The sequence below is a fragment of the Chanos chanos genome, chromosome 2 (genome assembly GCF_902362185.1).
Source record: "Chanos chanos chromosome 2, fChaCha1.1, whole genome shotgun sequence".
Lineage (NCBI taxonomy): Eukaryota > Metazoa > Chordata > Actinopteri > Gonorynchiformes > Chanidae > Chanos > Chanos chanos.
The window spans coordinates 37,590,060-37,611,646 of NC_044496.1; the positions used below are offsets into that span (position 1 = coordinate 37,590,060).

General features: G+C 39.6%; 2 protein-coding genes across 2 annotated transcripts; one reads left to right on the forward strand and one right to left on the reverse strand.

Annotated features, from left to right (window-relative positions):
- Positions 1-7,612: 7,612 nt before the first annotated feature.
- man2c1 (mannosidase, alpha, class 2C, member 1) lies at positions 7,613-16,572 on the forward strand. The gene is made up of 26 exons (XM_030765040.1): positions 7,613-7,713; positions 7,978-8,103; positions 8,277-8,400; positions 8,603-8,673; positions 8,809-8,986; positions 9,262-9,451; positions 9,937-10,043; positions 10,191-10,301; positions 10,626-10,718; positions 11,041-11,157; positions 11,247-11,342; positions 11,914-12,059; positions 12,410-12,533; positions 13,121-13,242; positions 13,489-13,574; positions 13,809-13,955; positions 14,114-14,196; positions 14,294-14,388; positions 14,495-14,599; positions 14,698-14,854; positions 15,092-15,235; positions 15,393-15,502; positions 15,680-15,759; positions 15,888-16,030; positions 16,110-16,213; positions 16,458-16,572. The coding sequence occupies exons 1-26, from the start codon at positions 7,613-7,615 to the stop codon at positions 16,570-16,572; spliced, it is 3,075 nt and encodes a 1,024-aa protein (XP_030620900.1).
- Positions 16,573-16,999: 427 nt separating this feature from the next.
- neil1 (nei-like DNA glycosylase 1) lies at positions 17,000-20,992 on the reverse strand. Its single transcript, XM_030765041.1, has 11 exons — positions 20,941-20,992; positions 19,449-19,928; positions 19,022-19,141; positions 18,657-18,756; positions 18,480-18,573; positions 18,141-18,262; positions 17,958-17,985; positions 17,804-17,871; positions 17,550-17,712; positions 17,316-17,429; positions 17,000-17,141 (listed from the first exon to the last, which is right to left on the reverse strand). Exons 2-11 carry the CDS (start codon positions 19,901-19,903, stop codon positions 17,086-17,088), a joined length of 1,320 nt encoding a protein of 439 aa, XP_030620901.1. The 5' UTR covers positions 19,904-19,928; positions 20,941-20,992; the 3' UTR covers positions 17,000-17,085.
- Positions 20,993-21,587: the final 595 nt, after the last annotated feature.

Here is a 21,587-nt window from a genome sequence, read left to right on the forward strand (position 1 = left end):
GTCTCTTCTCTACCATTGCTTGAACAATACTGTCTCAAACTCTGTAAATGATGTCGTTTTCTTTTTTTTTTCTTTCAACTGTTTTTTTTTTTCACTTTTATCACTGTCTTTGCCCATACTCTGCGAGAACAGTTAAGAATCTTGAAATGACTCAGAATCTAATAAAACATTCCTCTGGTTCTGTTTACTCTTTAGGCTCAGACCATAGGTTTATATGGAGGATAGAAGTAATTCTGTCTGTGCCTTTGTTTGTCTAATGATGCCACATGCTCATCAGTACTAAAATACAGTTGAAGACCTGAGACTTGCTGCTCATATGATAGACTGTTTACATTAATGAATACAATATACTGCATGGTCTGTTATTTCAAGTGGATTTTGGAACGTTTCACACAATCACCATTCTTTTAACAAAGAGATTTTTGGAGGCCTTTCGCATTCCAGTAAACTGTTCTGTACTGGGTTTGACAAGGCCATATCTGTTCTGGGCCTTTGCATGTCTGGCTTGCGTAGGACCATGTAAGCCGAGCATTTAAGTGTTATAAATATATATATATAATGACTGCAAAGAAAAGAACCTTTACTGGCAAGATTTTTTTTTTTACATTTTATTGGGAAAATGTCAGTTCTGTGTCGAAATAATTATATATTGAAATGGTTGTGACCTTGCAAAATGGAAAAGGGTAGTCTAGCATGAATTTGAAAAAAAAAATAAATCAAAAAACACTTAAGTATTTAAACAATCCTGCTGCATTTTTTTTTAGCAGACTGTGCGTCTGTTTTGAGGTATGACTCCAGACTAGAGCAGAAAGCAGATGTTAGCTGACACAGATTTTTTTTATGTGGAATCTCTTGATCCTATGGAAAAATAAAGACATTACGTAAAGCATATTAACTCTAACAGTGTTTATTTTCACCATTGGTATGGCACAAACAAATTCTTTTATTTTCCTAGGAGAGAATGGTGTTACATGAATATCCATTGTTAAATTTCATTCTCATTTTATGGGTACAGAAAAGTCAATGTAAAAAGCCATTGTAAATCAGTCATTTTTATTTCAGTTAATGAATAGTTAACAAATATTGAATTACTATACTACTGCACAGAAAATATGGCATCATTTGTGCAGAGCGTGATAGATAATTTAAAAAAAAATGAAGGATTCAAACCTAATTTATTGATATTCTTGAGGATTATGATAAAAGTTGTTGTACATATTTGAGGGCACTTGTTAACAGGGTTATGTGTTAACAGAGGACAGCCTTGTCTTTATTTCCCCATCATTCTCTCAGGATTTTGGGGCAGTGTAATGCCATGTACAGTGATCTCTGTGAACAAAGACATCAACTGATAACTAGCATCATTTTCAAAGTAATGCCAATTACATCTCAAATGATCCTGCTACCAAAGAGTTTATATATCTCACACTGTTTATAATAGAGAATGAAATTCTCTAATATATTGGCCAACATTGGCTTGAAGGAGTTCTATATGGTAAATACTACTGGTGACAGAGTTAGATTATGGCTTTGTTTGAGAACACACTAACACTGTCTTTTTCCTACTTGAAGGCATGGTTTTATGAGGTCACTTCTATGTCTAGCGCGGTATGCAAAATGTATGTTTGTTCTTACCATTTCTCTGACACTGCATCTCCTTTCCTCCCTTCTCTCTCTCTCTCTCTTTCATCTAAGGTGACTTTACTTGGATAAGCTGGGGTATGTTGTACTCTGCAACACCAGCAGTTCTTGGGTGTTTGTGTGTGTGTCTTTGTGTGTGTGTCTGTGTATGAGTGGGTGTGGGTTTATGTCTGCATGGTTGCTATTTTACCCCTGGCTAACTGGCTTGTGTTGCCTCATACTAACACGCCAACCTCACATGAGCCCAGAGATGAGTAAGATAAATAAGTGACGTCTGGCTACTGAACTGCATCACGGTGACCCCTTCTCTTTTTTCCTTTTTTTTGCCCACAACGTAATTGCTCTTTTTCATCCATCTTCATGTATAGACAGATCATGTTTTGGACTCATTTTGGACTTATCCTTGACTTCTAACCTTGATCTCTAATTCTATATTTGACTGGCTTTCTCTGAACATGACTGAAATCTCAAAACAGAACTACTAGCTTCATTCTTGATGTCTTGTGTACATGTTTTTGTCCCTTTCATTTGATCGCATTGAATGCTTGTCGTTTTGTTGTTTCATGCATCATCTGGTGCTATTTTACCAAGCAGGATCTCCCAGTAAGTCAGATAACTCTAGTAAAGACACAAAGTTCTGAGGGAAAGATGAGCAGCATTCCTGTCAGACTGTTCTGACTATTCGGATGTCTGCTTTAGTAAAATTGCCCAGCTAATTGACAAATCTCAAATGCTGAGTGAATTGTGGTCTGAGGACTGTGTTTGTGATTTTTCTTTTCTTTTCTTTTCTTTAAAAAAAGACATTGCTGGCTCACCGTTTAAACAGAGAAATCCTTTTTAAAAATCTTAAAGAAAACATTAACAAGAAGCTGACTGTTGAGGGTGTTTATATTGTGCCATAACACTACATTATTAGATAGAAGGTCTAACATTTTTCCGAGAAGTCAACTGCATGTATGTGATCGTTTGTTGATTCAGTGATTAGAACTTTCTATATTTAGTATGAGATGTTTATATTGGAATGACAGCTAACTTTTTATTTCTTGTCTCCTCTGCAGTTATATAATAAACTGTCAATAATTTAACAGCTACACACCCACACAAATGCACACATAGGTGTTAACTACTGAGTTCTTTTTTCTCAGGTCTCCTGGTTTCTATAGCGGTGGCCACAGTTATGGGCCTGATCATTATTGTGACACTCATCTGGTGTCTTGTGAAGAAAAGGTATGTGGGAACTGTTTCAGAAATATGATTCCTCATTTTCAGGGCTGTGTTAGTGCCACTACATTTCTACTTAGAGCAGTAGAGCATGTTAGCTTGGTATATGTGATCATTTTCGTCTTTACTAAACAGATTTCTTTGGCACAGATATTTGTTATCTTGTCTATATCTTTGCTACACATAACTTCCCCTCGAGTTCTTTAAAATGGAAAAAAAAAAATTAACTGACAAAGTGAGACGGACAAACAGGAAATCTAAATTTATTAATGTATGAATTTTTAATGTGTGAATTTTAACCTCAGGGATTTGTCGTTTTTATTTATTGTATTTGCATATTTATTTATTCCCCTTTTTTTCCGCTGGGAAGTCAACCTCAGGTCATAATCACCAAACTTTATAAGCTAAACTTGGCAAAGTAAGAGCAAATGTGGAGACAGAGATGGATGTCTGTCAGACAAAAACCCTCATGTGTCACTTTATTTTAACAACAGAAGACGTTTATGACTGGTGGACACATAACTAGCAGACTCACAGTGTGTCAGTATCAGCGTGACTGACAGTCAATCTCTTTCTTTTCCCTAACTGAATCATACAGACCAATTACTTTAGAGTTCACAGTGAGAGCAGCATCAGCAATACTCATGCCATGGGCTTCATCTGCCAACTCGTCACAGCAAATGCAAAGCAAAGCATTATGATGACTTAAATGATGATGCTCTTTTGATACGTCATGTCTCTGTTTTGTATATGGAACAGACAGAATGCATTATATCTGACACGTGACACACAGATGGCATGAGAAGTCATTGCACAGTTTTATAAAAGTGTTCTTATCTATCTTAAATGCCTTGAATATTTTAAATTCAAACATCAGTTCAACCCCAAAAGCAACACTTATACATATGTAGTGTGTGTGTGTCTCTCTCTCTCTCTATACATATGTATGCATGTATATGTGTGTGTGTGTGTGTGTGTGTATATATATACACACATATGTGTGTGTGTGTATATATATATATATATATATATATATATATATATATATATATATATGTGTGTGTGTGTGTGTGTGTGTGTGTGTATATTTCATGACATTTTGTAATGCGCTGCTTTCAGATCCAACAGAGACGAGGAAAAGAACATAGCAGATGGCTTCACACCTGGGCTGAAAAAAGAGAAAATTTCCAGGGTATAGCTCATTCTATTCTTCCTATATCTAAGGAAACTTCAGTCTTCAAAAACAAATCTGGAAAGTTCACATTGAGGAGAACCTGGACCAAACAGCATAAATCTTTCACACTGGCGTGACTAACGAGCCGGTCTGGAAGTTCCCGCTTGGTTGCATGCATATGTATATATTTAGATCTGTTGGGATAAAGTGTGCATGGAGCTATCGTGACTTAAGGGCACGATTGTTTTTCCTTTCTTTTTCTTTTTTTTTCTCCTGCCATATTGCAGTTGGGTTTCCCTCTCTGATTTGACATTGACAGCAGCATTCCGAGCTTGAGATGTTCCCAGGGGAGAATGAGGAGAAAGTCGTTTTCACACGGTATGTTTTTCCATACCGCAGAACGCATCCCTGTCATCTCCTTTGTTTATTACCCATGGCCTTTGCAAAGCTGAACAGCGGCGACTGTCGACAGAGTGCCGACAGAGACTGCGGGGCAAACGGACCAGAATTGTCTTTGTGGTCCGCTCGCTCCATGACATCTGTGTCTGTAGACTGGCCAGCCGTGGTGGAAAAGTCCAACCACTGTCCAGGGAAAGCAGACATAAGGCTTCAGTGCAGATCTACCAATGGGCAGTGCTGGTCAAGATGGATAGTTATGGGAGTATCCACCCTGTATTTACTGTTGTGCGGCCGTGCATAGTGTAATAACGAAAGAGCACAATGCTTCATGCAAATGGAGCCACACACTTGGTTCCCACTGAATATCACTGAGAAAAGACCATTGTTTCTTAGATCAGTCCGTAGGCTGACCCTTGACCCCTCTTTGTCTGTCCAATCATGGGACAAACGCCCAAGCTCTCCCGTTGATCTCTATGACTAGAATGTACCTACAGTAGATGAAGTAGAGTCACTAGCTCACAGAGTTAGCATAAGACCTTTAGGTTGTAATACAAAAATCTCCCGTCCCTTTGACTTTTACTGTCAGAGTATAAAATAAATATATCTAAATGTTTCATTTAACATGCTGCTGTACTACTTTTCAACCAATAGTGATGTTAAATACAAACTACACAAAGAAAACAGCAACTGTAGTAAATCAATGCAAGTGCTTGATCTTGCTATTTAGCCTTAGTTTAGACTTTTTCTTTAGTACTTAACCCTTTTGTGATCTTCCCATTTTTGCTTCTCAGAGAGGAGGTAATGAAAGAGCACATCATTATGACAACAGGTTTTCATGTACACAATGTGTATTTCAGTAGTCGTGTCACCCCCTAAGACCTGAGTCATTTGATACAGCTTTGTGAAACACTGTCTCCACAGACATCCTCTCATAGCCATTGTCCTAATACTGCTGTAAATCCCCATACGATACTTGTAAAATGTAAACTATACTATATTGTGAGATGTAAATTAACTGTATTATCTGTTTTGGAAACAGATAGTGATTGAAAATGATCTGGGTGAATATATAATTTATGTCAAATAATCATCTGTGAAAATTGTGAAATGAGCACTGTGAGGGGTTTACTTATATGTTTTCCTTTTTTTTTTGTTCTCCTTTTTTGTTTGTTGTTGTTCATCGGTGATATAATTTTTAATGACTCTCCTAAATGTAGTTGAGACGTAATGTATGTCATGTTGGTTGTGTCAAATATTAAAGTGAATAAACAGATTGTATGGATGCTCTATGGGCGGCTGCTCTTTACACCGATATTCATCGTTGACTTTCGGCATCGTTAAGCATTGCTTTACAATTCTGAATGATCAAACACAGTTAGGTCAACATTTTATGTCCTCCTCTGGACTTCACCCAAACCGTTTCCTCAGTCTGAAAAATCTTAGTACTGGTTATGGATGGATGACATTTGAGTTTTCATCCAAATCTGTCCTCACAAGTTGCAATTGCTTAGAGGCAACCACCACAGGCACTTTGATGATCTTAGACCAAAACATAATCAGCGATATGAAGCAGATGGTGTTACATTTGCCTCTGAGGACAGGATGCTATAGAGTTAAAGTTTCAATGTTTTCCAAAGGGTAAAAGCCATGTCAGACAGAATATAGCACCAGTATCGAAGCCAGGCACATCCTCAAAACAAACTCAGGCAAATACTGTCCGAACAGATTTAGTAAAAAAGTTCATGGTAGGACAGTGTCAGAATGCAGCAAGCTCATATCTGGGCACACCCCATTCACTTCATTGCAGCTCTCAGTTATTAAAGACATGTTCAGTGAACGCAACATGCCTGAATGACAAAAAGTTTAAAAGGGCATAGTTTGTTGGATCGTGTAGCAATAACGTAATCAGTGACTGCTCAAGATATTTCAGTGCAACATTCATTTGTCATGTCATAGTTTTTCATGTGCAAGTACTGTTCACAGATCAGGCTCAGTGTAGTCTTATGAGAAACTATTCTAGAGTCTGTGCAAGACTTTGAGCCCTTTGTGGTCAGTAGCTCCCGGATTATGTAAAAAAAAAGGCAACAACAACGGCATTCTGTAAATGTTAGAGATGCCCTTGTTTTTTGTTTGTTTGTTTGGCTTTTTTTTTATTCTGTAAATAAAAAGTCACCTATTTTCTACTCTTGAAGGAAATATTACATGAGGCTGATATAGAAATATAAATAACATTTGACCATTACCACCAATTGTCCTCTGAAATTTTAAGTACAGTCATAAATGAACGGAACCCTGTGTAGTCTATGCTGCTGAACAGATGTAGTATGAATAGGTATGAAAGATATGAACGGTCTTCTATGGTCAATCTTCTCTAAAACGAAACCAAACGTAATTTAACGAAGTGCACAAAACTTTAGGATTAAATCAGCCCAACTGTGACACCAGTCTGGGGTGTCTTCTCTGAAATTCAGAAGATAAATTCTCAGAATGAAATGTAACACAAGAATCGTCAGGCATGTTATGGTTGTGAGAACTGGCCCCTGTATAAACAACGAATCTGTGTCACATTCGGCCGTAGTTCAATTTATGTTTTACAGTTAAAGCTTTTTCTCAGAGAATCACTGCTGACTTCACATGAAAGCGACATGTATTAAGAAAAATATCTTCACTAGGCAGCAAGGGAAAACATGTCATTTACTTCTCATTTGTTGTCTCTTACAATAAGTCATCTTTTAAGTCTCCAGAAATAAATTTCTCATTCAGACTACCACGGCTTTTTGCACTGAAAGTGTACTGACTGAACAAAGCTATGTATTTGGTAACGTACGTGAAATGACATCAAAGTTCAGAAATTCTCAGCTACAGTTCCGAAACTGCTTTGACCCAGTACTACCGTAACTGATTTAGTTTGTCCACAGAGTGCTGAGCCCTTGGATTTCTGGAGGTGTGCTGGTGCTTGAAATGAACATAAACGTGGGGTTATGCAGATCCAAAGAGCTTTGGAAGCAACGGTCCAGTTTACAGTCGTGGTACTACAGCGTCACCTATCGAGTAAATGATCTCATCGACGAGGACAACAGAGTTATATTTTACTTCCGGGTACACGCACACACTTGCAAAACACAAGTGAATTAAATTGTACTTGCGCTTCTGTTCATTCAATCCAGAATATTTAGTATGTATCATCAACCCGTGCTGAAGAACAGACGCACTCTTTTGGAACGTGCTGAAAAGTTCATTTCTGATGTATATTTCACTGACTGCAATCTCAGAGGAAAGTAAGTTACGCTTGCCGTCTGCAAGATTTATCTCATACTATAGCTAATGTTAGATATGCAGCACACTAATCCTTGTTGTCCCACCGTTAATAGGTTCCAAGCCTTTGCATTGCATTGAAAAATTGCACGTTTTCATGTGTTTGTATGTTTATACCGAGTTAACTTAACCGTCACGAACGTGGAAGACTTTGCCCTGCATTTTATTGAATGGAATTGCTCCTGTTCTTCACACTGATGTCCTTTACTGTTCTTTCCTTTTCACAGACTGTACGGAGATACGTGTCCGTTGGAGTCTATCTCAGTGTTTCAGTCCTCAAAACGTATTCCATTTGCAGAGGCTGTTCAGCAAAATTTCCAGCCATGTAAAGTTGGTGATAGTTTTGGACCAACGTAAGTAACCTACATATAGAACGTCTTGACCTTCAAGCTACGCCTCACCCGTGCATGTGTACTCTAACATAATATTCTATCATATCACATTGTTGCTAGTAGTCTATTCATTGCATAACTGTGAGCTACACAATTAGCGTACTCAAAAAAGGCCGTTGGTTATTATGTCATAGGTGGTGGACATGTTGGTTTAAAGTGACTTTAGAGATACCTAGAGGCTGGAAAGGAAAAGAGGTTCACCTTCGATGGGAGAGTGATGGAGAAGGAATGGTATGGAGAGATCAGCAACCTGTTCAGGTGAGACATCAGAAACATCAATCAAAAACACAATCGTGTTGCATCGCAGCTCAGTATTACTGGGCAACAGGCATCCTCAGTTTGTCATAACATTAAAAAAACACTGACGATAGAAGTCTGACTATCATCTACAGTACGCTGGTCACACTTGTTCTCAATGCTGCATCGTTTTGCATGAGCAAACGCTATTTTGTATTTACAGGGATTAACAAAAGAAGGTGAGAAGACCAGTTACATTCTGACTGAGAGCCTCAGAGAGGATGAGCCTCACAGGTCTGAAACTCTTTGAAGTGAACCCCTCAAGGTTTAGCAAGTTTTTTATTTAGTTACAAAGCCCCTGTTCACATTTATGGTATGAGGTATACCAGTGACTTCTCATTTGTTTTCTCGTTCTTTTTTTGGCTGCAGTATCACCCTCTACGTGGAGCTGGCGTGTAATGGGCTGTTTGGGGCGGGGCAGGGCTCCATGATCGCTGCTCCAGACCCAAACAGAAAATACACTCTTCAGAAAGCGGATCTTGTTGTGTTTAATCGTGATGTCAGGGAACTTCTGACTGACTTTGAGATGCTGGTGGATATTGTCAAGGTATGACGTGGATGATTTGAGGAACTTCAGTGTGTCGCATTTAACTTACAATAAAGCCTAGGTTCAGTCAAACTACCATAGAACTGCATCACGGTTTTCATAGTAATTCTTGGAAAGATGTGCCAGCACACGTGATTGACTGATTAATTAATTTGGACTGCTTTGCCAGTTAGTATTAAGGTTGTATATCCACTGGTGGTTCAAGCTAAAGTTTTTAATTCTGAGGCGGATGTCATAACTAATAGCTGGTTGGCTTTTCTCTTGGTTTCGCCCAGTTGCTGGGTGAAGGAGAGCAGCGTGGTTACCAGGCGTTGTTCACAGTCAATGAAATGGTGAATGTGTGTGACCCAGCCAATCCCAGCTCATACCCCACAGCACACGACTTGGCCCAGAGGTTCTTCAGCCAGAGGAATGGAGAGAGCCAGCACGTCGTTCATGCCATGGGCCACTGTCACATTGACTCAGGTGTGAACCTCTCTAGATACCAAATACCAGCCTCTGGAATGTAGATGAATTAATTTGGTTTTTTCTTTTCCTGTTATACAATATGCAGGTTTAAACAGTCTGGCCATTATACAAGTACCTGCCCTGAATGTTTTAGACTCAACTACTTGATATATTTGAGTTTGGTCTAAAAACTGGATGAAAGGTTCTGTCCACTTATAATGTGAATCACTCTCTTGGCAAGATATTTTTAAGTTACTGGGTTGTTGAAGTGTAGGTTTTTTTTTTATATAGGAAATTTATAGGCTATATTAAAATATGTATTTTTTAGAATTGTCTCAGTATTGAAAATATAATTCCAGTATTTTCATACAGTCTCAAAGAAGTTCTTTATTTTTTAACTTTAACTGTTTTCATTTGAATGACACTTTAGATGTAACTTTATAAGAAGACAATTTGTTTCATTCACTCTAATGTTGCTCTGGTGTCTCTCATGCCTTCCTTAGCCTGGCTCTGGCCTTACGAAGAGACCATCAGAAAGTGTGCCCGTAGCTGGGTCACTGTGATTCGTCTGATGGAGAAAAATCCAGAGTTTGTCTTCACCTGTTCTCAGGTCAGTTAGTGCTCACCTAAATTGTAAATCTCTTCCCATTGAACTTAATTGGCTGATACATCTTAAAGTAAAAAAAACAATGACAGTGAAGTATCTAAACATTCTGTGTGTGTGTGTGTGTGTGTGTGTGTGTGTGTGTGTGTGTAGGCTCAGCAGTTTCACTGGGTGAAGAGCTGGTACCCAGGCCTGTACTCGCAGATCCAACACTATGTTCAGAAAGGACGGTTTATCCCAGTTGGAGGCACATGGGTGGAGATGGTAATAATTTCATTCATATATATATATATATATATATATATATATATATATATATATATATATATATGTGTGTGTGTGTGTGTGTGTGTGTGTGTGTGTAATATAAATTTTCCATTTTCTTTCTTCATTAAAGTCACAAACATGCTATTAAAAAAATCCTAATGAATTATAAAATTAATTTTTGCAACAGATACATTTTCTATACACTTCAAAGGTTTTTATTTTGGTCTTGTTTTGTTCTTTCATACAGACTTTAATTGCCATAGTAAATAGATTTAGCAGAGGTTCTATGAATAGAGAATGCACTGCTCTGACTTGTTTCAGGACGGGAACTTGCCATCTGGGGAGTCCATGGTCAGACAGTTTCTAGAGGGACAGACTTTCTTCAAAGAAGAGTTTGGAAATTACTGCAAAGAGGTACAAAAACAGACAACTACGTACCCATTAACTCAAATGCAAAGTCTGAAGCCATCAGGTTTTTCTGAATGTAAAAAAGAATCTCCATACAGAATGTCATTTACCGTACGACTCGGTCCATTAGCAAAACCGACCCAAAGCATATTAGTAGTATATTGTAGTTACCATAGATTCTCAAAGTACAGTGTACAGATGTGAAAGTTTACAATTCCGGCTTGTTCAATTAGCAATATAACATCAATGATAAGCACTGATGTTCTGTGTTAATAGTGATGCACTACAGGGTGTTTTACCGTACCTGTTTGTTCTCTCTTCCTCTAAGTTCTGGTTGCCAGATACCTTTGGATACTCAGCTCAGCTCCCTCAGATTATGCGAGGATCTGGCATCTCCAACTTCCTCACCCAGAAATTGAGCTGGAACCTTGTCAATACTTTTCCAGTAAGAGTGTCCCCTCACAAATAATAACTGTTCATTATCTCATGTTAAATTTAGAGTCTGTAAAAAGATTTTGTTTATTTCTTTTTTAGCACAACACATTCTTTTGGGAAGGCATCGATGGCTCACAAGTCCTCACTCATTTCCCGCCTGGGAACTCTTATGAGATGAAGGGGAAAGTCGAGGACGTAAGTGAACCTTTGTATACGATGTCGAGTGTTTCTCAGTAACAGTCTTGTGAACGTTTTCGAAGTTGTGCTAAACCAACACTAACACACCTGTTTCATCTTATTTAATACTCTCCAGGGTATATTATATTTTCATACTCAATTCTTGATGATTAGATGGCGATTGAAGCCTTAATGGTTCGACAAGCAAAGTATATTGTGTAACTAGCAGCCCATGACCTAAGGGTCAGAGAAGCGGGCTTGTGACTGAAAGGTTGCCAGCTGGATTCCCAGGACTAGCAGGACCAACATCCAACATCCATGGCACTTAACCTCCAAATGCCCCCTGGGCACAGGTGTGCTGCCCATTAATCCTGCGCCAAGAGGTTGTGTGTGCTCATTACTGGTGTGTAAGAATGGGTTAAATGCAGAGGTCAAATTCACTGCTCACAGTGTGTGTTTGTGATCACAGAGATTCAGTCTTTCAGATTTAATCTTTAGTGTTTAGAAACAATGAAATGTTATATTACACCACCTAGTGGCCATGTGGATCATTACACATGTTTTTTTTTTTGTTTTGTTCTAATTGCAGTTAACAAACACAGTGAAGAACAACAAGGACAAAGGACGGGCCAATCACAGCGCAGCGCTCTTTGGATTTGGAGATGGAGGCGGTGGTCCCACACAGCTCATGCTGGACCGCCTCCAGCGGGTACAGGACTCAGATGGCCTGCCAAAGTCAGTTCCTGCCCCACCCCTTTTAAATGACACTGCACCCACCATTAAAAATCTCTGAGCCCACCCTCAGTCTAGACAAAACACAGTAAAACACAGGAAACCAGATGTCCCCCCCACCCAGAACCAACGAATGACACATCCTGTGTTACTGTTCTCAGTGACACATTGTTGAACTTAAATGGAATTCTGAAAGGATGAGATTTGACTGAATGTCTTAATACGTCACAAGCACGGCACTGTGCACACCCATTCTTCATTTTCAGTGTCAGTTAACGTCCTGTGGGATCATATTCTGGGCTGAATAATTTCTTACTTTGTTAAAATCTTCCTCTTACTCAACCTCTCACCAGGGTCAAGATGTCTAGTCCAGACAAGCTTTTCTCAGAGCTGAAAGCTGACTCAGGCCTGCTGTGCACCTGGGTCGGTGAACTCTTCCTTGAGCTCCATAACGGCACGTACACCACGCAGGCCAAGGTTTGATTACTCCTTTTCCAATCAATGTTTACTGTCATCCCAAAAACAGTTGCCTGTGGGTGAGAGGAAAAATAATCTGACTTGCCTGAAATTACTCCTTCATTGTCTTCTTGGAGATTATCCTCCAGGTTTGGGAGAGGGGTGGGGAAAAAACTGTCCTGTGTTTGTCTGTACCTTAAAATATTTATGTCTGGGGTTAATACAAAATACATCCTGTTGGGGCCAAATTTTACTACTCAGCAGTGGCTCTTTTGAAACCATGTGTTTACTTAATAGTATTGAATATTATCATATATAATATAAGCACTGATTAAAACTGAATTAATCAGGATATGATGGATCAGTACACCTCAGTCAGTATCAAGTATGAGATTCTACTGAATAGGTTCTCATCTACGCAACAGGTTGTTTCGTTACATGTGGTTGGGTCGTTTTCCTTTCAGTCATACAGTACATTTGTGTCGGGATGGCTTAATCACCTGAAAGATTATTTTTGCCGCATGGCGTTTAAATACAAGTCTTGTTGCCGACAGAGTGCTGTCAGTTCTTTATCACAAAATTTCTTGTTGTTTTGTGTTGGGGCTCAGATTAAAAAGGGGAATCGAGAGAGTGAAGTGTTACTCCATGATGTGGAGGTAGCAAGCTGTTTGGCTCTGTGCAAGAGTCAGGCTTTCTCTTACCCTTCCCAGAGACTACAAGAGCTGTGGAGGTAAGGTTATAGCACTACTTCAGTGGTCAAATAAGTTAACAATGGAATAGTTCTCAGGCCTCATATTTTCAGTCAGGGCTTCGTTTGGTTTTTCCAAGGTTCAAATTTAAAATCCCATGTTACTGGATTTGGTACTATAGCTAAATTGCAGTGCAGTTGCTGTCACACTGAATGTTTGATATTTAAGAAGAAAATATTTAGTAAAATAAAGTTCTGACTACCGGAACTGTTTTATCTGCATTGCAGGCTACTTCTCCTGAATCAATTCCATGATGTGCTTCCTGGCAGCTGTATTGAGATGGTGGTAGATGATGCTCTTGAATATTATCAAGGTACATTAATGCATCAATAAAGCTTTTTAGTTCCACTCAGATTCTCCAATAGATTGGAAATCAACTTCCAACAGTTTCTTCCTGTTGAGGAAGGCTTTTTCCCGTAGAGCTCCTGGCATTCTAATTACGAACTGTGTGAAACAAAAGTAAACAATGAAAGCTGTCATGTTAGTATTTCAGCTGGGCTTAACTTGCCTCTTTTATTTTATTTTTGGATTTGATTTTTTCTCTCAGAGATCCAGAAGAGTGGGATGGGGCTCTTGCAGGCTGCCTGTGTGGCATTGCTGAGTCAAGGCTCCGGTACAGCAGTGCTCAACACGCTGCCATGGGACCGCACCGAGGTCGTTTCATTATCAGAGGAGAACACTCAGCCGAGACTGGGTAATTTCCACAAAGATTAAAGGAATGATTTACTGAGATTCCTTCAAAAAAAGTGGTTTAATGAAGACTCTCTGTGACAGTTTAATGAAAATGTAAGAGTTCAGGAGACAAAGGATAAATCTGTAGTATATGCCTGATCTCCATCTGTCTTTGAACAGTGTTGGTAAAAGCCCCGAGTGTGGGAATAGGGTGTATTTCAGACTCCGTCCAGCCTGTATCCCCGGTGTCTGTGACAGTGCAGGTATTGTTCTCTTAGTTCTTTCTTATTTTAGTAAGCTGTTATTCACCATGTTTGTCGCCACACACAACAATATGACTCACCCCTTTATTACATACAGCCTGACGGAACCATCCGGATGGAGAATGGGATATTGCAGGCTGTTATTGACAAAATGGGATGCCTAATGTCCCTGCTTTTAATGGAAAAAAACAAGTGAGGTCATCACAGTGATAAAGCTCTTTTTTTACGAGAGAAAATAAAATTTGCTTTTAGAGATATAATATTTATGGTAACCACTTTTGGTATGTCGTGTTTCCAGGGAAACTATATCTGAGGGCTGCCTGGGGAATCAGTTTGTTTTATTTGATGATGTCCCACTGTACTGGGATGCCTGGGACGTGATGGATTACCATCTTCAGACCAGGTGAATGACACCATTCTCCGTTTCTGCATGTTAAATTCCACACAGTCTTCTGTGCACTTATGTGACTGGCATCTCTAAGTCTCAGACTGTGCCAATAGGAAACCAGTCGTGGATGTGGTCCAGCCCACTAAGGTTGTGTGTTCAGGTGGACTTCGGGGCAGTGTCACCTTTACACTCAGGATCAGTGGAAAGAGCACAGTCACACAGGAGATCATTCTGGATGCCAACTGTCCCTACATCAAGTTCAGCACACAGGTAGACAAAGAACACAGCCTTCTAACAAATGGCCTGGTCTCCAGACTCACCTTGGACTAAACAGGCTCTTCAGTCAAAATGCAGTTTAACCAAAGGGGAAGTTTGAAGTGATCCCTACATATCCAGCAACTGAATGTTACATTTCATTTCTGATTTCATATGTGAAATCGTTAGACTTCTGGACTTGAAATTGTTTGTGGAACCATATGCGAAGAGGAAAGTTGTTATCTTTTTCAGGTGGATTGGACAGAAGCTCACAAGTTCCTTAAAGTTGAGTTCCCAGTCCGAGTACGCAGCCCAAATGCCACTTACGAGATCCAGTTTGGCCACGTTCAACGACCCACTCACAGAAACACCTCCTGGGACTGGGCCCGTTTTGAGGTACCGATCAATGAACGTAACGCAATGAACATAATGCAATGAACATAACACAGTCAGTGAAAAGTGTAAAAGGGTGTTATTATGTTCTACATATTTGTTGTGATGCATTTGTATGAAAGTTCTCAGAACTTTATACTAAAATAATTGTGCATTTCAGGTCTGGGGGCACAAGTGGGCTGATTTGTCAGAGCATGGCTTTGGAGTGGCTCTTCTAAATAACAGCAAATATGGCTACTCCATTCACCAGAACACCCTGACGCTCTCCCTGTGAGTTAGCTTTATGTTTTCTAAAAACACAAAATATGCTTGCAACCGTCAGCTTTTCTTTTTGGAAACATTTGCACATTTCGAAACCATCACTGAGTGGGTTGTTTGGTTGATTTTTCATTACCACAAAGAAGAAACTAAATGTGGACACACTGAAGGCGTATTTTTCTTCCACAGGCTGCGTGCCCCCAAAGCCCCAGACGCCAATGCCGACATGGGACATCAGCACTTCACCTACGCAATCATGCCACATTCAGGTGCGTTTTAACCTCAATCCCCAAACCACTCTAAGAGATTTCATCAGAAACCACACTAAAAGGTTTTTAATAGAAAACTGCCTCTCATCTAATCACAGACTGTGTGGAAATGTTGTCCGTGTGTGAAGGCTCTTTTCAGGATGCAGCGGTCATTCAGTCTGCCTACAACCTCAACTTTCCTCTTCGGCTCATCCCAAATGTCAGCCTGAGCGATCCATGGAGTGCGTTTTCTGTCAGTTCAACAGCAGTTATCCTGGAAACTGTAAAACAGGTATTTTCACAAGAAAGTGACCTTGGAATAACCTTTTATTCCACCCGCACTGCCTTTACTGACAGACCCTCTCTTCCAGGCTGAGGGGAGGAAAAATGCATTGGTTGTTCGGCTGTACGAAGCTCACGGGAGCACTGGTGCTGTTATTTTGACCACCACTCTCCCTGTCCATGAAGCTTGGCAGTAAGTTTGCTCACTTTTCCTCAGTGCAGAATTATTCCATTGTTCCTAAAGCAGGACTCTCTAGCTCCAGTTTTGTATACATTCCTGTCATATGACTGAACTTTCTGTGGTTATGACAATTAATGGGCAAGTTGTACTAAGAGTGTCTGTTGTGGGCTAGACTGAAAATAACCTACCCCAGGAGTAATGTTCAGAAACATGAATACAACAGAAATGAAAACTTGTTTTCTTTTTTGTTTTTCAGCTGTGATTTACTGGAGCGTGCTAATCCCGATCTTCCAGCACCAATCACAGCCTCTGGGATCAATTTGAATTTCAAACCATTCCAAATTGTATCACTCCTCCTTTTCCTGAAGTGAAAACAAACACAGAAACCTTCCGTGTCTGGGGAGGAAACAAGAGCTTTTTATCAGGACTTCATGATCAGGACAAAATCACAGACTCTGAAAGTTTACACCACAAAAAAAGTTTTTCCAACAACAAATGTAATTGGCCTCTTGAAGGAACCGATTTCTTAAATGTTGTCTGAAATAAAATTTTACCAAATAATTTAACAAATGTAGACCAAATGCAACCTAAATTGGCATTTTCAGCCGGCTAAATTTGTGTTTTTGTATAATCTTGTAACACATCTGTTTCCAGACTTTGGTTAAAATTGCATTTACCTGCTACTGAATCAGTTCAAACCAACATCATCACATTGTTTTAGTAATGACATTTTATTTCAGCTTCTTTTTTTTCTTAAAAACAGTGAGTCTTGTAAACAGACACAGAGGTAAAAAAGTTTAAAAACAGCTGCAATGGTCCCATGAAACGAAGAAGAACCATTTTTCTTCCATTCCTGAGTATGTAAATTGAAGTATAAATTGGCCTTAGCTATTTCTTCTCAAGCTCCCGGCTATTATTCGACCACTTTTTCTCTGAGGCTCTGAAACAGACAACAGAAACAGACTCCATAAAAAGCTTGACTAATAAAACAGATCTTATTTTTATAATGGCACACACTGTAACTGGGTATGCGCCTTTAAAAAACAATGTGAATTTGTAGATAATCATAAAGACTAAGACAGACACTCAGATTTTGGAGGTGTGTATTCCTTACCCGCTGTGCTGCTCTTCCTGCGAGCATTCGGTTTCTTTTTGGCTTTAGGCGTGCTCACATCCTGTCCAGTCTTAGCTTTGATCTTTTTTGTAGATCTGTTCTGCTTTTGAGGTGCTTTACAGCAGTAAAGTAGTTTTTATGATTAAAAACAAAAAAGACAGACATATCTCAGTGCGCTGTGGACAAACTGAGGGTAAAGAATGCTGTATTCGAACAAAAAAAGGAAATTTTCACCTGCTGAGCTGCTTTTTCTGCGAGTTTTACGTTTACCGTCATCTGTCTGCTCTACCTCCGGACTGTTTTTCTGCCTTTTTGGCACAGTAGGTCTTTTTGTCCCTGTTTTAGGTTTGACTGGCTTGTCCTTTGAAAGGCTGTCTGTGCGACTCTTTTTTGCTCCCTGGTGAGAAAAGAGGATTGCAAAGGATTAGTTCCTTTATTAAAAGAATGGGACTTCAATGTTAGGTTCTCTAGACACAATGTCACTGTACCTTCTTTGTGTCTGTGTAGTCATGGTCATCTTTCTTTATTCTCCTCTTTGCTTTTGGAGACTTAGAATCTTAACCAAAAAAAGGTGACCAGTTATTAACAGTTCCACAGATACTTCACATATTCATCTATCAATTTTTTTTCAAAGCATCTTACCTTTAGGGGCCATTGGACCAGCTTCCCCCTGAAACATACATTAGAGGGAACATAAGATATGTGATTCACTTTTCTGTACGTTGATAAAAACAAAAGTACTCCATTGTCTCTGCTCTAATCCTCTTGGGTCTCCTCTAATGTAGGAATTGAAAGAACACAGACTTATCGATTGCATTTTCTGACCTTAAACCACATAGTTCTCCCATTATGGTCTCTCAGTGAGTTCATTCCATCCACATAGTAACACTGCAGCCAAGCCTCAAACACTGAGTAATCTGTCTTTTCTGGGTCGTAGCCTTTTCCTCCTAACACAAAGAGAAGTAAAACAAAGAAAAAGTGTGAGTAACGCCTGGCATGACCATTTTATATGCTAAATTAGTACTATGGAACTGGATTTCATTTCTTAATGATTTCCCAAGAATTATTCAACACTTGTCTCAAGTTTATGAGAACTCCGTGCAATCAAATGTCACATTAAATATGCCCACTCCACTGTGTACCAACAGCACAAATGGGTCACACCTAGTTTAACCACCTCCAGAGGCACAGTGTGACACAGAGAGAGGAGGTCTTGACTCTCGGCCTTCAGATTCTTTACTCCTCCTTTATGTGATGTCTGCATGCAACAGAAACAGAGCATTACTGTAATATAAGTGATGAAAGAAAAAGAGCAAAACAAAGCCAACCACATTCCCTCACCTCCGGTGGCTTGACCTCCTCTTTGATAGCCTTTTTGTTCTCTATAGGAACAAGTCCTTCTAGAACAGTCCTTGCCTTTACAAAAGGGGGGATTTTCAGTCTAAATAGAGAACACAGGCAAACAGAAACGTTATTGTTTGGGTTAATGTGTTTCTATGTGATTAAGGTTTGAAGGTCAAACTAAAAGAGAAGACATTATCATCTTTGATGTATTGTGCTTTTACTGACAAAAAGGATGACTGTTCTGCAAATTAAAAATCTTTTTTTTTTCCACAGGAAGTCTGCCCATGAGACCAAAGCAACAGCCTATGAAATGAAAGTTTGCAGTGATGAAAGAGACGTTTTGCTTAATGTCAGTTGTTCACCTGTATAAGATCTCTGCCCGCAGGTAGTTACCAATTCCGTTGAAGTATTTCTGATTCAGGAGAGCTTCACAGATGGGCCTATCAAAAGCTTTGTCTGACAGGTTAGACAAAACATTCTGCCTGTTGGTGAGAGAGAACCCTGTTTAACTCAAGAGCCCTTATAAAGGACCTCAATCATGGTGCAAACTCCCATTACCAAACAATATGATGAGTGGAAAAGATATAAAAGGTCAAAAAAGAGGAGCGTCTTTATTCAGTTAGATAAGGTAGTGCTGTAGGGACTGGATGTTGACACCACTCTGTACAGCACTTCAGCATTAAATATGCATGTCACTGTAGTTCTGATAAGTGTAACAGTTTGATTAGATGATGCCTAAAGCTGCCCAAACATCACAAAAAAGGTTGATATATAACTTTCAGGGCATACCTGAAGTCCTCATACTCAAACATGATACAAGGGCCTCTGTCTGCTTGCCAGGTTCCATTGGGTTGCCAGCTGCCAAATCTGCGTGCGTCAACAAAACTGAGAACTCTGCGCGGCTTTTCATTGGTGTAGAAGCGTAAATGAGCATGCTTGGGCAGCTCATCCTCGTTAGTAAACCTAAAAAATCCTGACATCCCAAAACGCAAGACCACATCCATAGGCTCTTGGTTTTGAACTCCCTTGACTTTTCCTTTGCTGTCGTCATTCTTAATGGGTGTGAGCGTGAGTCGAACTTCCTTGCCTCTGGATGTAGCGGTGATGCGGTACTCATCACAGGCAAAGTCCACCGCAGGACTTTTACTCACCTCTGACTTTTCCACACATCCTGAAAACACCAAACCTTCACACACCCTGTTCACAAACAGACTGGCCAAATGGAGTTCTGGACCCTCGGGCATTGTGTTTTGTCAGCGAGAGAGGAATCTAAACAGAATGACCGTATACAGTAAATTACAATACGGCAAAAGACAATGCCTCATCAGTACTAGAGACAAGACGCAACATGAGATAGGCTTCCCTCTAATGCAAGTGTTTGTTCCAGCCCTGATGAAACACATCTGACTGCAAAAATAGTTGAATGAGGTTTATGTGAGTCGTGAAGGTGGTACATGAGTCGTGACGGTGAACAAGCGTAGAAAAACCCATAGCAAATAAATATATATTCCTTGTTGAGCCTCAAAAGACATGCTGTCTCATGTCCTGTTAAATATGCAGTGATCAGAGTACAGGCCGGTACACCCTGTAACTGAAGTAGAGTAAGGACGATCAAACTTGAACCGAACGTGTTCAGTGGGTGCTCGTTGGGACAAGACCATTTTCTGAAACATCAGTTTTGAGGACTACACAAGACTCCACAGTTCACGCAAATTCATAGCATACCTGAGTCAAATGAGCAAAAGCTTGTCGATTACAGGAGTTACCTGGAAAGGCGTGTTATCGGTTCGCTGAAATAAAGCTGCAAAGCAATGCAAACTTTTCCTTGCCCATGAATAGAATTGAGAGGGCCTTGCGCTATGACCGTGGCACTATGCAGTACTGGTGCAGTGGGCATTTAAGAATGCATCCTTTTGTAAATGAGTCGTAAGAAATGTAATGAACTGATCCATTAAATCTTTAGGGCGCTCTTATGAAGTGTCTTCTTGGGTGTTTACATATATTTATGACCGCATATCTGAGACATGCACGGTTCATAACAGTTTATGATTTATCAGAAAAGTACAGTCGTAATTTGACATTCTTTACGAACACGCTGTTAAAACATTGTGTAACGTGCAGCTGCAAACATGTAACCCAGCATGTAAAATCAGTGCTTATTGTAGTATTGTTCATGACGAGTGCAAAGCTTGCAAAAGAAAAAAGAGCAATGCAAATTGAGACGTCAATGCATTTTGTTTAACCCTGACTATTTCTTATAAGTTGCCGAATTTTCACTTACCGAATCGCTTTAGCTGTTTTGATTAAGTTCAACTGCGAGTTATATCATCAAACAAGGAGGCGTGACATCGGTTTTTACGAAACGGAAACTGGTGGCCGATGGGACGTGTAGTTCATTTGTAAAAGCGTCCGTCAAAATCATGGGATTTTAACACTTAGATATTGCGCACTATTCGCTCAAAGAATATCACATTTCTGAGAAGTTGGGGTTAAATGCCTCGGTTTTCGTTGGAGATACGTGATGGTCTTCATAAGGTTTTCGGACTAAATTTAATTAGGTTTACCGAGTGTCAGCGAATCAGGATTGTGAATACTACAATATACAATACAACTGCACACACGCACTCGCTCAATAAATGAAACTCCATTAAGTATGACACTGCACATCCTTTGAGGCTAGAGTTAATCAATAAATGTAAAGCGTGTCCTGTCATGTGATTTTGTTCCAATCTAAACCCAACAAACTTGCTTCAACTGAATCAGGCCATCTGTGCTGCCCACATACTGGGTGCAAGTGTGGGGCACTGGGGCTGGTAAAGGATAAATTCTTCAGTAAAGCAGATCTTCAGGAGGGCAGTTTCCAACTAATGATTTACAGATGTACAAAAACAATGTAAAATGCTTCCACATGGATTCACCTGTACATGT

Excerpts from the sequence above, each read along its gene's own strand:
- man2c1 (XM_030765040.1), top strand. The coding sequence starts at position 7,613 with ATGTATCATCAACCCGTGCTGAAGAACAGACGCACTCTTTTGGAACGT. Across the intron at positions 8,401-8,602 it reads GAGATCAGCAACCTGTTCAG|GGATTAACAAAAGAAGGTGA; the intron begins GTGAGACATCAG and ends TTGTATTTACAG. Across the intron at positions 14,855-15,091 it reads ACATCAAGTTCAGCACACAG|GTGGATTGGACAGAAGCTCA; the intron begins GTAGACAAAGAA and ends TATCTTTTTCAG.
- neil1 (XM_030765041.1), bottom strand. The coding sequence starts at position 19,903 with ATGCCCGAGGGTCCAGAACTCCATTTGGCCAGTCTGTTTGTGAACAGG. Across the intron at positions 18,263-18,479 it reads TCTGGAGGTGGTTAAACTAG|GAGGAAAAGGCTACGACCCA; the intron begins GTGTGACCCATT and ends TCTTTGTGTTAG. Across the intron at positions 17,986-18,140 it reads GGAGAACTATGTGGTTTAAG|GGGGAAGCTGGTCCAATGGC; the intron begins GTCAGAAAATGC and ends TGTATGTTTCAG.